Genomic DNA, 14,594 nt, shown 5'->3' on the forward strand with positions numbered 1-14,594 from the left:
TACCACACTGAAGCCAGAGGTTAAAAGCTTTACTAGTTGCTGCTTGAAATTTTGTCTTCTGGTGCACTGAATAGAGTTTGTTTTTTCAATAAGCAGTGCTCAAATAAGCAGGAACTCTATCAAAGTTTTATTTAGTTAAATAAGTGCAAGTGTAGACCTTCAAGATAAATTAAGTGCAGTAGTAAACAAAGTCTTTAGACAGATGTTAAGTGATTAAGAACTGAAGAGCAAATGAGTAAAGAAATGTGTTTGAAAAAGTCTTCAGACCACAGTTAAAGGAATAGAGAGACTGTGTAGTGCAGAGTTTGGTGCAAAGGTTGTTCCACCGCTAAGGGGAAGGACATGTCAGGAGCCCAGAAACAGATGACCTAAGCTGTTCTCAACCAAAATGCAGAGGTAGTGTGGAGCTAAATCCTCTGAAGCCTGGGATGTGAGAGCCAATTCGTATCTGATCGCTTCAAAGGTTCTTTAGTGAAAATAATGGTTCTATATAGAACCATGAACACTCAAAGAACCCTTTGCGTGGTTGAAGGGTTCTTTGCATCATGAAAGTGTTCTTCAGACTGATGGAGAATGTGCTGTAGATGGTTCTATGTAGAATTTTTTTTGAAAATGGGTTCTTCTGTTGTTACGGTGTCAAGCTTGTAACAATAGAAGAACACTTTTCAAAAAGGTTCTATATAGAACCGTCTGTAGCACATTCATGAACTTTTTCCATCAACCCGAAGAACCATTTCATGATGCGAAGAGCCTTTAAATCATGCAAAGGGTTCTTTGAGTGTTCATGGTTCTATATAGAACCATTTTCTCAACTAAAGAACCCTTGAAGCACCATCTTTTTTAAGATTTAACTACCTGCAAGGATCTATCCTGAACATATGATGCCAAAGTCTGAAAGTGCTGAAATAAACATTTGCTGTTTAACGGTGACAAAGGCAGCTGATAGGTTGAGAAGGGGGGATTAGGACTGACTGTGTAGAGTTCTCAGTGGCTTTGTGGAGAGCTTATTTGACTGAGAGTGTCCTGGCTTTGGTATTCAGGCTGGGTGGTGCAGAGAAGGTTGTTCTTCTCAAGATGGTAAGATGAGTACCAGCATATCTGGAGCAGACGTGAACCTGGCCAGCTGTTGATAATGAGTTGATCTCTGAGATCAGAAACAGAGCAAGGTTGGTGGAAGTTGTTTGGGAAAGTGTGGTTGGAATGGGTTCCAGTGGGCGGGCTGGAGGACGATTTGTCATGGTTAGTTCCATTACCTTATATTCAGTGAGTGAGAAGAAGGTTAGCAGAGTCAGCCTTGGCTAGTTGAAAAGGAATAATAAAGCAATAATCTGGTCAAAAATGCTAACATGACTTGTAATGAAAGGAAGCTAGCTTGAAAGCTAGCACTTCATGGTCATGCTAAGCTTTCAGATTTCTGCCTGAGCAACTGGTTATTGCTGTGATCAGTCACATTTTGTATTCTCTCATTTGGAGACTGCATTGTGGTGTAGCCTCAAGTGTGAACATTAGGGGTATTTGGTGAAATCCAACCGATTTATGTGTGTTTGTGTCTGTGAGCTTCTTGATCTTGCAGTACTTAAATGATCATAATGGCTGATGGTGCCTAATGTGTACATGATCCTTTTGTATCCATATGATCAACTTTAATTTCATGGCATGACATATTTTTCTTGAAGTGGAGAGTAATGATATAGCAGCATGATACTGACGCTAAACCATGTGGTCTGTTGCTATATTGCTGTCAAATATGGTCATCTGCTCACTACTAGAACGTGCTTGTGTCTCCCTTTTCATTTGGGAGCAAAGTAAAGCCTCTGCAGATTTAGGGCTTTGACTTTGGCTCACAGAATGGTCTCTGATTAAGCCTTTTGGCACTAGATTTTCACATTAAGTTGGATAACGGTTAGGTTTTTTTTTTCAATGAAGTCAGCTTCTTTTGAGGTTGCAGTTGAGGTTGCTGTCGACTCTGGAAGGTGATTAATGAAGTTGGGTTTTTACAACAGCCTCATAAACTACCTGGACCAGTCTGGGCCTGGAGCAGAAATGGCTCTGTATTAAAATATCCATTGGCTATGTGGAAATTATTAGATCTTTTTTGCTTCCTTACAGCTTTTGCTTCTGCTTGCATATTTCCAGAGGGGATGTTTAGAGCTCTGCTACAGTTTAAAGTGGCTGATCAGAAGCTGCCTGGCTTTGCAATGAAATCAGATCATACTTTGCATAAAATTTTACAGGGTTCAGACGATTCTCCCCAACAAAATGAATTAACGTTGCTATGTTAAAAATGTGATGTGACGCATGCCTTTCTTTGTTGTTTCTGTTTGTTCAGCTTTCTTTGCTGAATTCTGGCAAACCTCCAGTGATTTATTAACATTGCAGGGGCAATATAATTCAACTGGAATGTGTATTACACAGAGTTACTGCTCAAAACACAGAGACATAAGTAGTAAGGACAAGTACTGTGCTCAGGTCACTAGAGTTGTGGTGCGTACACACTGGTGCGTGGTGTAAACTCACTGCTGAAAAGATGGATTTACAGTATGCCCACCTAAAAATAGTGAAATATCATATTTCGTGTTTATGATTTTAGCGTAACTGCAGAAGGCAAAGGCATCGTGAGTTGTGTAACCAGCTTGCTCTTTTATGTGCTGTTTTCTGTTGTCATTTCTTTTCCGCTCTACAGTTAGTAAGACTTGTAAGACTTCATAGCAGGCCTGTGATGGTTAACTGACTTACTGTGTGTCCCCAGTGACTGTAAAAATGCATTTAAAAAAGGTTGTTCATTTATTGATTTACTTCATGTGAACCACAGCAAGACACTGGTATTGTCACATGTAAACATAACTGAACTTTTAAAACACAGTGTGATGTGACATCTTACTTTAGCACCACGTTTATTGTATGTAACATAGATAAGGCTGTTCTAGAAACGTGGCTGCGCTGGTTGAATGTGCTCAGTGCGGCAGGAAGATTTCACGCCTGTACAGAAAGCCGTGTATGTTGAAGTGTACATTTTAGGACATCCTCACAGCACAGCGTCAGGTGCCACACGTTAGGAAAAAAAACAATTTAATGTCTCAGGAGAAACATGGTTAAATCGGGTAAAGAAGTCATGTCTCGACTCTTGCCCTTCAAGTGAAGCGGGCCTTTTCAAACAGCCTCCTGTGAAATGGATGTGGAGATGAAGGCATCAGGCTAAGTGACCACAAACTCTCGAACTGTGTTCTTGTGACATTCACAATTCCGTTCTGTCTTCCTAGATTAATTACAGTTTCGTGGCTGAATGGAAGATGACGGTATACTACAACCACAACTTTCACTAAACTGTGCCTTTATGTTCTCTTATTAGACAACGGTTAAGCTTCAGCTCACTATCACTGCTCTTACCTCTGCATCCACTTCAGTTTAAGGAATTATCACAAAACTAATGGATGAAAAGGTGAAGAGAAAAACAAAAAGAATATGAAAATGCATAAAGCTGGCTCTGATGATGTCAGTAACACTGACTCCCATGTTCCAGTCCAACAAATCAGTTTTATGGTCTATTATATGATTATAGTCTCTCTTCCCTAAATTCTGTTTATCAACTTTAAACTTCACACTTGATACAATAATGAATGCGCTTATGAATAATAAGTAAATGTCTGTAGTACAGGCTGCTGTATTACGTTTATATTGATGTCTCTTTTTCTATTGCAGTAGACTTTTGGGCCTACTTTAGATCCTTTAATTATAGACTGGCCTCTACAGGGAATTGGTGTTTATGTGTGTTTACGGTGCACACGTTTTGTGGTTGGAACTGCTTAACAGGCAGAGTATATCTTCCTGTCCAGGCACTACACTGGTTCAAGCTGCCTTAAAAATGTTTGCCATTACAGACTTCACAACACATTCAGATATCTTACTAAGTTATAATTTGGGGTGGAATGATTTGCAGTTTGGAAAAAGAATCAGATATTAGTATATTAGTATCAGACAGTATTATTGAGAAATAGCTTTTTAAAAAATGATTTTAACCATTTTGCAGTTATATATTCTGTACAGGTCAGTTTTGAAAACATAAACTTTTGCAGTTTTAAATGCTACAGTTGTCTTTCACATCAGAGCTCATAGTTATTCTTGTGGTTTGTTAATTCATGTTAATGCTCGGAGATCTAAGCTGAAGCATCACGCATACAAAATGGAACAACTTAAACTTCTACTTAGCGATTTTGCAACCATTTTGATGATATCAGTACATAGATAAGTGGTCCCAGATCTAGTCATAATAACAAGGAAATGTAACTCAAGGATTTAGACTATATAAATGTATAATGACATATAATATCTGAAATCATTTTGTACTATATACATGACTGAAATGTGCCTGTGATAAATTTCTGGTTATAGAATTTTCCTTGAATACATGTTTAACGAGTAAGGTTCGGTTATGCCATGTGATTTTTATAACCATGCTGAAAAGCTGCATTAGAATCCTTCAGAAAAGTCTATTTTTGTCACACCACACCCTTCAGCAGAAAGCCAGGACTGTTGAATAAGTGAGTAAGTAAGGGGAACTCCTGCTGGATATTTCTAACTTTTAAATTCCTGTTTCCTGAAATAGTCCTTACTTCACACCTACTACAGAAAGGAGTAAATGAGAAAACAGTAGAAGCCTTGTTTGCAAACAGACTAGAAACGCAGGCTAGCTGCTGAACCTTTCCAAGTGGGTTTAAGTTTTCAGAGTAGTAAAGGGACTGAAGTAGAATAAAGTCTGACGTTTTGGTCAGACACTCTTCGAGGTTTAGTCTTTCCCACACTAGAGGAAGTGTTGTTACAGCGCGTCTGCTTTTCTGTACACTGTCGTCATGGTTGAGTAGATGCATTAAGTGATGCCTCAGCATGGAATGCTATCTTTAGCACACATTATGAATGACTTCATCACGTAGATCACTGGAATATCACTTCAAACATACTTTAAACACACACAGCCTGGATTTGAAAGAGGCCTGCAGTCCACAGACTCCATTCTCCATCCATTCATGTTGTACATCACTTAAGATAAGCATCTAAACATATCTATCATGGTACAGTTTGTGCATCTCTACTACATTTCATTAGCAAATTTGCTCACTAAAATTGTGATCATGACTGCTTGTTGTGCAACATTTGTACTGCTTCAGGTTTTTGCTTGAGTGTTTTATCTACATGCAGCTCTTTCCTTTCAGCCACAGTAGCTTTAACCTGAAAAGATTTTGTGTACCTTGTGTTTGGTAGCCCACCCTGTGCGTAACCTTGTGGGTGAGGCAAGTCAACCAAATGAAAATCTGTAAAATTCAGTATATGAGCTAAAACTGAACAGTTTTTTTTTGTTTGTTTTTTCTTTTAACCTTATCTAGAATACTGTACCAGTACTGGCACAGTTCTGCCCAAGCGTTTACTTCCAGTTTTTTATACATCATTTTTATGCGTTAAATTGTCCAGCAGTAAGATGACGCAGTATGCTTTTAGAAAGCTTGAAATCTCAGGATTGGATTCATCTTAACCATTTTATGATCTGTTATTCACAGCCGTTATTAACGTCTCATTTTCAACATAAGCACCGAATGAGCAAACGCTAGCAAATCTGTGAGTCCTTACCTTCAAAGCGTTGCTGCTGTCCACAGACATCATAATCCAAAACATGTGGTCCTGATAACAGGGCAAGAGTCAGTGGTCAGTTCATAAAGAAGTGGTCAGTTCACCAGCCAGACATAAACTCCTCCATTCTAGCTTCTCTTACTCTGTCAGTAATTCATACAATTATTCTGACAGTTGGGGAAAAACTTGAAAGTGTTACCTTTCAAATGAGACCAAGATCATGACTGTAGCCCAAAATATGTGGGCCCAAAATAGGGTGACAATTAACAGGGTTTAAATTTGCCGTATTAGCTAGACTTTATTAACTAACTAGGGCTGGGTGTTCTTAGTCCTTCTAGAACACTGAACAAACAGCAACAACCAGTGAATAGTAAAGGCATTGGAACAAGTAGCTGATTAGATGTGTTATGCCATCTTTTTATCTTCGCTAATTGTTTTCCACCTGTTCCCTCTTAACACTTATACACTGCTGTGCATATTTTAAAGTGACTGCCAAAAGTTGATTGATTGTCATACAAAGATTTAGTGAATTATGTTAAATACTTCAGAGTTCAGCAGAAAAGTTGAATGCTGAATGATTCCTTTACAACTTGTGGCTAACTTTCAATGGTCTAAGCAACATAGGCTACATAGGCTCATTTTAATGTTTGGTTTGTCCGGCACTTACTTGGACAAGCTACTAAAACTTTGCGTTTCACTTCATCGATGTCATCGCTTTGGTTCTAGTAGCTGTAGGAATAACAATGCAGTATACCCTCATTTTTGAGCTGCTTAACCCTGCAGAATATCCAGGGAAGAACAAAGCTTCGAGCGCCCCCATAGGCTCTTATAAAAAGTGCCTATGAAGACCATGCAATTACATTTACATTGTTACCTGAAAAAAGCATCCCAGAGATGTGTAAATGATCCCTACATGTAATTTAGATTCTGCAGATTCCATAGAAATGCAATGCTAACATACTGCAGTCAGAAATAGACCCACTCTAAGCTTAAATATAAAAGCAGCAAAATATTCCTGCCCAGGAATGGCTTGGGGCTCCAGACTTTACATAGTTCATTTATATAAAATTCAGAAAATCATTATATGTATTATAAGCTTTTTTACATGTAGCACTGCTGTTGTGCCGGTACAATTTTTCTGATCCAAGTTGTTCATTAATCTCAGAAAAACTAAATCATAATTAATGTTGTGTAACATGAAAAATATTAAATATTGTGATGTTTTTTTTTGTCCACTACACATAAATGGAACTGAGATCAGCTCTGTTTTTTTTCAAGGTTTCTATTTAAATGTGGGTGAATAAAATATATCCAAACGTTTGTTAAGTCAGCAGCACTTGGAGTCATTAGGAAACTGTGTAAATGGTTTCTTAAACACGGTGTATGGACTGAGGCTGTAATTATGGGTTACTGTTTAAAACACAAAGATCCTTTAGTATTGGCATGGCTAAGTAACAGATGCTGCGCTGAGTTCATTCTGTTCCTGTGGCCATACAATGCTTGTAGTTCATGTTTTCATTTGATGATTGTGTCCTTTTCTGTTTCTATTTCTTTCTGTCATTGTGTTGTATCAGATCAACCTAATCTCTGTCTGCCACATCTGTATTGTAGGGTCGATTATCACGGACAACATGCCAACTTTTCATGAATGGACTCATTTATGAACACTTAGACTCACTTATAATTAAAGTGAATGAGAAGCTGCTGAATTCCATGCATAAGCATTTGGAATATGTAACTATATAATATGGATTCAATTCTATGATTATTTCACTCATGATTGTAACAATACAAGTCATAGGATAAGACAGACATGAGAGAGAGTCTTATCAGAACTGTTTTTGTGAAGCTTTATTCAGGTCTTCATTCAGCTGGAGCAATTCCTGTTACTTCTTAACTCAGCTAAAAGTGAGGTTTTTTTCATACTGCACTCAAATTGAAGTAGTTGCAGTTCTCACACATTCCTATTGGGGCCGCTTTAAGCCAGTTAAAGCAAAGATTATATATTAGGTAAAACAAGATGGCGCATGCCTAATAAAGTGAATAGTGCACAAAGGAGTTCAATTGCTGTCCCCAGTTGCCCTGCCTCCGTCTCCCAGGGCTCACCTGAAAATGCATGTTTTGGCTCAAAATGCTCACAAGACAGTTCTCTGACAGTTACAAAAATGGCCACAACATCATTGTAATCTTAAAGGGGGGACATACAATCACTAAAGTTTGGTGAAATGGGCAGAATTTCCCACTGGTGTGATTTTTTTTTTTCACTTTCTGATCACTGTGAATGAATATGAACATGGTAGCTAATATTGCTAACTGAAAGAAGAGACAGAGTGGAAACTGTTCAGACTGTATTCTCTAGTATGAAAGGGGGAAAAGCCAGTCATAGTTGTGATTATGCCATATTGGAATTTGTAAATGATAGTTAGGAGATTTGTCTTTTTTATACAGAGTAGGGGTGCAACGATTATTCGACTTAGTCGACTAAAATCGAAGACCAAGCTATTTAAGTAGTCGATTAGTTGGTGACGTCATTACGCGTCTTTCTCGCGCTCACTAGGAGAGGTTTGACATTGCCGCTCACTAGAGACTTAACAGCGCGATGGCTGCCTCAAGAACAAACCCCTCAAAAGTGTGGAGCTAAACCCAACCCGCATACTAGCACACTAAATAGTGTATAAAATAGCGCATATACCATTAGAAGTGCACTTATTAGTGTAGTACGTGAAGTACAGAAGTGTGTGGTTTGGGACGCGGCGATAGTTGTGCTAGCGGGCTAACCTAGTTAGCTAATGTTAACGCTAAAAGCCGTCCTACTTCAAAGCTGTGAACTGAGCTGTAACATTTGATATTTCGAAATGCATTTTCTCTGGAATTGTTAACGGAGTTGGAACAGAGAAGCATGTAACTGTTATTCACAGCGACCCTGTTCACTTTCCAGATAACGTTCACAGTTTTAAACACTGCATCGTCATCTAAACGTCGAGGCCGCCGGTGCGGTCAGATTCGGCGGACACAGAGAGCGTTTATGAACAGTTTACTGTTCTCCGCGAACGTTTAGCTCCACTTGCTAACGGTTTAAGGAGGTAGTTCTCCGTGAACACACAGGGTAGCTGGACAAAGGGTTACCGAAATGAAGCGTTTACACAAAATCGTTCAAATTTAACTGTTCATAGAGAAGTTTCCCACAAACGTTCGCGATTTTCCCATCCGCGCCATCAGAGCGCATCTTCCCTGCTGAGGTGAATATCCGCTCTTAGAGGAGAGCGAGACTCTCACACGAGCACGGAGAGACGCGGACTTTCCTCCGTTTCAATAAAGACCTGTGATTGTACAGTTTAGTTTCAGCAGAGTGTAGACAGACAACAGAATGCACAGATCACAGACTGCACTGTTTATATTTAACATTTAAATTGAATTTTTTTTTACAAATTTTATTTGATTAAAGAAAAACTGATTTAGTTTTGTTATATTTTATTGCTGCTGCTTTGCACATACTTCGTTATAAATTTGACAATAGTAATACAATGGTAGTACACCTTGTGTGGCTGTGATTTGCATTTTGAACTAGAAGACGAACATGTTGATCCAGATTCTGGTTTAAGGGCTGTGGCGGAAAAAAACAAAACCACAAGAAGAAAAGGAAAAAATCAGGAACACAGTGCGTCAAGCAAGTAAAGCAGGCTCAGCCATGGGTAAATGCAAATTCAGTAAGAAGTGGTTGCAAGACGACATATATCGAAAATGTTTGGCTGAAACAATCCTGCGATTTGTATGTGGATTGATGTGCGATGTGAATTTCTGTGTCACAAAATATTAAAACTTGGGACAATTGGTTGTAAAGCATCCTCTCTTAAATGCTGAAAAACATAAGCGCTATGCTAGCACTTGAAAAAGTACTATGCTTATTGTGTTGTTCGCTGCTACTGTTAGTTTGACCGTACATAATAGAGATTATCTACTCTGAATATGTCTATATGTATTTGTGAATAATAGTCATATTACCCACCTCTAGCTGAAACCTTAACAGTAATCCTTTGAATCATGGGTAATCAGTGCAGATCTTTAAGTATAGATGTATGATGCCACATAAAGTGAATTGTAGTAAACATCTGCAAAGGTAAGGTGAAAATAAGTGCTGTATTTCTCAAGTGACAGAATGTAGAAACAAGCTAAATTGTCCAAAATATCAAAAAATATTTTTAAATTTTTGACTATGTGACTGTGACTGTGTGTGGACAGGGAAACATTGTGAGCTCTGCTGTTGTACTTTCTACCTGCTTGTGTTTTCTTTTGTGTTTATGTTCAGCTGTTAGAGATGTAGTGTTGTTTTTGTATTTGTTACTTATTGTAATGTTTGTAAACTCCTCAGCGGTTGTATTCAAACCTACCACAATCTTCATAGTTCTGTTTCTTCCCACTGTTGCAGAGCTCCCACCTGGCGATGATTGACACTCTAATGATGGCATATACGGTGGAGATGATCAGTGTGGAGAGAGTGCTGAACTGTGTACAGAAATACTCACCTTTCTTCCCTGAGGAAGACTTCCCTTATGATGCAGAAGAGGCTGTGACCACCTGGATTAACAAGGTGAGATAACTGACCCAGCCGCAGGTGGGATATGTTCATGTGTATCACAGGCGTAGGCGATACAGGGATGTAATTTAATATCATCAGTGATTGGCAAGTAACCTGATGACAATGTTTAAAAGGCAATATGCACCTTTTTGGGAAAAATAACTGACATAGAACTAGGAAGGACTAATTTACCTTTAAACAGCTTGTACATAATATTGAATAATATGCACACAATGTTTTATTATTTTTTACTATTAAAATGTTGGGTTATTATGGGGCATTAGTGAGTAAGTTTCTCACTGTCTCTGCTATGGGTTTCCTGTGGGTTTCCTGTTATTTACTGTACAGCAGTTTTCCTGTGGTTCAGTGGTTAAATAATGAAAATAGACTTTAAATAAATACTACATGCTTTTCCTAGGGCATGTATGGCTGGGTTCCAGAGTGACTCTGCTATAACGACAGAAAACACCTCATTTTTTTGTGTGTGAAGTAGGTGGGCACGGCTTGGGAAATCACAGTCTGAGGTTTCTCCAGCAGGGAGCGCTGTTAGCACAAAAACCATACACCTGCACCTTAAGGAGCTCATGAATGCACATGTTTGCAGTAACAACTATTAAAACAACAGATGAAGTAGTTGAAAAGATGTTGGGTTATTCTGTATTATATTATTCAATATGTGATTTTTATTAAAGATTTTCATTTAGTTACTATGAAGTGAAATAAAACTGGACCGTCTAAATGATCTAAAAGAAAATGATGCAATTTCAAATTGAAGCAGACCAGAAGTAACACAGCACACTTTTTAATTGGCTTATTTGTTTGACCTGTGCCATCCATAAATAGTCAGCTCCATAATTATTGCCAGCTTTGGTAAAGATGTATAAAAAAAGTCATAAAAAATGTTGGTAGCACTTTACAGATCAGTGGGTAAAGATGTGGTAATAATATGGTAACAAGTTGAACTTACCCATCAATTACATGCTAACTTTGTAGTTTTTGTAATTTTATATTTCTAAAGTTCTTAATAAAATGGTTAAAATGATATGCTAATATTATTTGTTAGTACATAATAAGATAAACATGATGTATATAGATATGTCATGTGGGGGGGTTTCCATCACTGAACTCATTTTGGAGCCTTTTGGCAGATTTGTACTTTATAATAGAGTAACATTATTTTGTTAGCTGTTGTGTTTTTTGTTAACTGTTGTATTGTAACTTGTTGTATTTTCCAGCCCTAACTACACTTTAGGAAGGCCTACATGTAAAAGTAATAGAATAACCATGAGTGATTATAATACAGTAATTTTGTCATCATTTCAGTGCAGTTATCCTCATTAATCTGAGGAACTGATGTTGTTACTTGGTGTGACAGGCAGTAACTGAGAAACAAGATGGAAGGTGTAAGTTTACACCTCCAGTACCATTTAATTTTACTGTAATCACAGCCTGTAACTAATGTCATGTAATGTTACTAAAACTTCTGCATTGTTTTATGCTAATAAGCAGAGGTTGGAACAAGTCACTTAGTTTCAAGTTAGTTAAGTCAAGTCTTCACACTTTGAGTCAAGTCAAGCATAAACACAGTACCACACATTTGAGGACACTGCTGTGTATCAGATTTATGGCAGGAAACAAATCCATTCACATGAAAAGTAAGCGGCTGTGTAGAGTCCCGTCTGCAGTCAGACTCTCTGCGCTTCTTCCACTTTGGGTCTCGAGTCTTTCCAAGTCATGAGGCTCAAGTCAGAGTCATTGGTGTTCAAGTCTTTCTTGATTTTATTGAGTTTCAAGTTATCAAATTTATGACTCGAGTCGGACTCGAGTCCACACCTTTGGTAATAACTCTATTATTATATCACCCTATAATGATTTAAAAGAATTGCAGTGATATATTGATTAAGCAGACATTATACTTTAAGAGCTGGACATCTTTTCCTTAGTACAAATGCTAACTTATTATTTAGTAACAACCACTAAATTAGCATTTAATTGATAGGTTAGTACAACTTGTTACCATATTACCATATCTAACATATCTTGTAACGTGCCACCACAATGTCTTTGTGGTTAATTAGCTCAATATTAATGAACATATGAAAAAGATTTTGAGATGAAAATATGAGATGAATTTTTTTCCCCAAACAAAAACATGTCACAGTGATTGGCACCTATAGAAATTCTTGTGAAAAAATGTAACTGAAGAATGTTTCAATTTATATTTCATATTTCATTAAAAATTGTGGAAGAAAGCATTGGAGACAAGGGTCAGTACTCAGAGTTATTTTGTTTTACACAGCAAAAGCAAGTTGGTCAATTTTAGGGTGTGACCTTGCCTCATATCCAGTCAGTGATACATTGAAATGGTATAGTTTAATCCTAATTTATTACCTTTCACATTGTCAGTGCTATACCAAACCTCTTTTTTGCACATCATATTTTTGTCCATATTACACAGCATTAGTATTATGTAACTAAAATTCAATTCCTGCGCTGTTACTAAAGTTGCATCAATAATTAGATGAATTTAGGGCTGAATTAAAAATACAGCAGATTACCACTTAAAAGTTTGGACATGATTGAATGTTTTGTTTTTCATAATCTTACATCATAAAATCTGTTTGAAAGGCAAATAAGCAAAAATTTACATTTAATTCATGCATCTATATAAAATTTTTAAAAAGTAGTCCAAATCTTTATGAGTTATGAGGTCCCCATCATGTTCATGTGACTGGTCAATTTGTACTTTCAGAATGTGAAATCTTTCATCTCTCACTCAGTTTTCAAAAGTGTGTAGTTTTATGTAATAGCAGTAACTGTGTAGGATGGATCTTTTATTAGAATATGTAGCTGTTTCTGATTTTTTTAGTAAATGTACTACAAAAATGAATAATTCATATATTTGATAGAAATGTGGGAACACTATGTAGAGACATTGAGATTATATTTGAGACATTGTTAAATTTCATTGTTGAATGAAGAGTGGAGATTAGCATGGGTAGTTTTTTGAGTTTTATTGTATATTTATATTGCATTTATATTGCATTGTACATTATATGTTACTCTTCATTAGGGCTGTACTGTATTGATATAAAATGTGATGTTCGAAATTATCAGATGTCACAATGACAATATGAGAAGCGATAAATTGTTATTAAAATAATTTGCCAGTGACTGCATGTGACGCAAACACATACTTTTTTTTTTGGATGTGTAAATAGAAATCTATCTAACCTCTTTATTAAGCAAATAGCAAAATACGAAATTATAAAAGCACCATTCACTACTGTGCAAAATAAAAAGAAATGAAATACTAACAGCTACTAACATCAGAACTGCAAGCAGGGGTGGGAATCTCTAGGCTCCTCACGAGTGGATTCGATTGCGATTCAGAGGGCTGCGATGCAGTTATAAAACGATTATCGATGCATCTTGATGCATCTTTTTTTCTATACAGGATTCCTTTTTTCTCACTGTGTGAGGACTTGGTACTTTTAAAGCAAAGTATTTGTAATAATCCATAATGAATTTACTTCCTATATCTTTTATTAATAAATCAAACGGAAGCAATGAGGCAAGTGAACTAGAAGGCTCTCATTCACTGCTCTTGTTTGGAGCACATGAGACGCTGCTGCCACTCATCTGCAATAAAATGCGCAGTTACGGTGAAATAAGGTCCTGTGGTAATGGATGACCACACAGCACGTTACAGCTATTCTGCCAGTTTTCTTCAGTGATTCCATAACTTTGGTTTTGGTCTTGTTTACATTTTTTCACATTTGCAGCATTTAGCAGACGCTCTTATCCAGAGCAACTTACAAAAAGTACTTTGTCTATCTAGAGAAAGTATCTTTGCTAGTTACAAGTAGGTTAGAGAGAAAGCTTGTCAGCTCAGATACTGAAACAAAAGCCTGTGTTGATATCGAGAGAAAAAGGAACAGAATTAAACACAGTACAGTGCAATATATTTCACTGTTGTAGAGTGTTGTCGCTGTGTCAGTAAAATATCATCGAGACGGGACACTGTATCTCGGCTCTAAAGTGTGCAACATATGCAAAAGTACGGACGCAAACCCTTGGCAATGAAAGTTGTGACAGAATTTGTAATTCGCTTCCGAGGTGGGTGGAGGTTTTGACATTGCTTGCTCAATGGTCCTCTGGTGGGCAGCAAGCACAGATGGACGGAAAAGAGTGGAACCATGTAATATGGTTTCTTGTGTTTATCGTTTCCAAAATAGTTTAGTGTGACACAACTTGCATATAGTATTATATATTATATTATAGTATCTTATCCAGGTCCCTTTTCCCTTCATAGAAGCCAAAGTGCTTCCATATACTAGCTCAGGGGTTGGTAACATGTGGCTCTTGTACTGCCCTGTTGTGGCTCCACAGCAGAATT

The 14,594-nt window shown here is 37.4% G+C and overlaps 1 protein-coding gene across 3 annotated transcripts in view; it reads left to right on the forward strand.

Moving 5' to 3' along the window:
* Nucleotides 1–14,594, forward strand: part of camsap2b (calmodulin regulated spectrin-associated protein family, member 2b) — a 74,079-nt gene that overhangs the window by 28,616 nt on the left and 30,869 nt on the right. For all 3 annotated transcript variants that reach the window (XM_036556116.1, XM_036556115.1, XM_036556114.1), the window contains exon 3: nt 10,046–10,207. In XM_036556116.1, the coding sequence (XP_036412009.1) occupies nt 10,046–10,207 (162 nt within the window). The remainder of the gene's footprint in view (nt 1–10,045; nt 10,208–14,594) is intronic.

The sequence above is a fragment of the Colossoma macropomum genome, unplaced genomic scaffold (assembly GCF_904425465.1).
Source record: "Colossoma macropomum unplaced genomic scaffold, Colossoma_macropomum, whole genome shotgun sequence".
NCBI classification, from domain to species: Eukaryota; Metazoa; Chordata; class Actinopteri; order Characiformes; family Serrasalmidae; genus Colossoma; species Colossoma macropomum.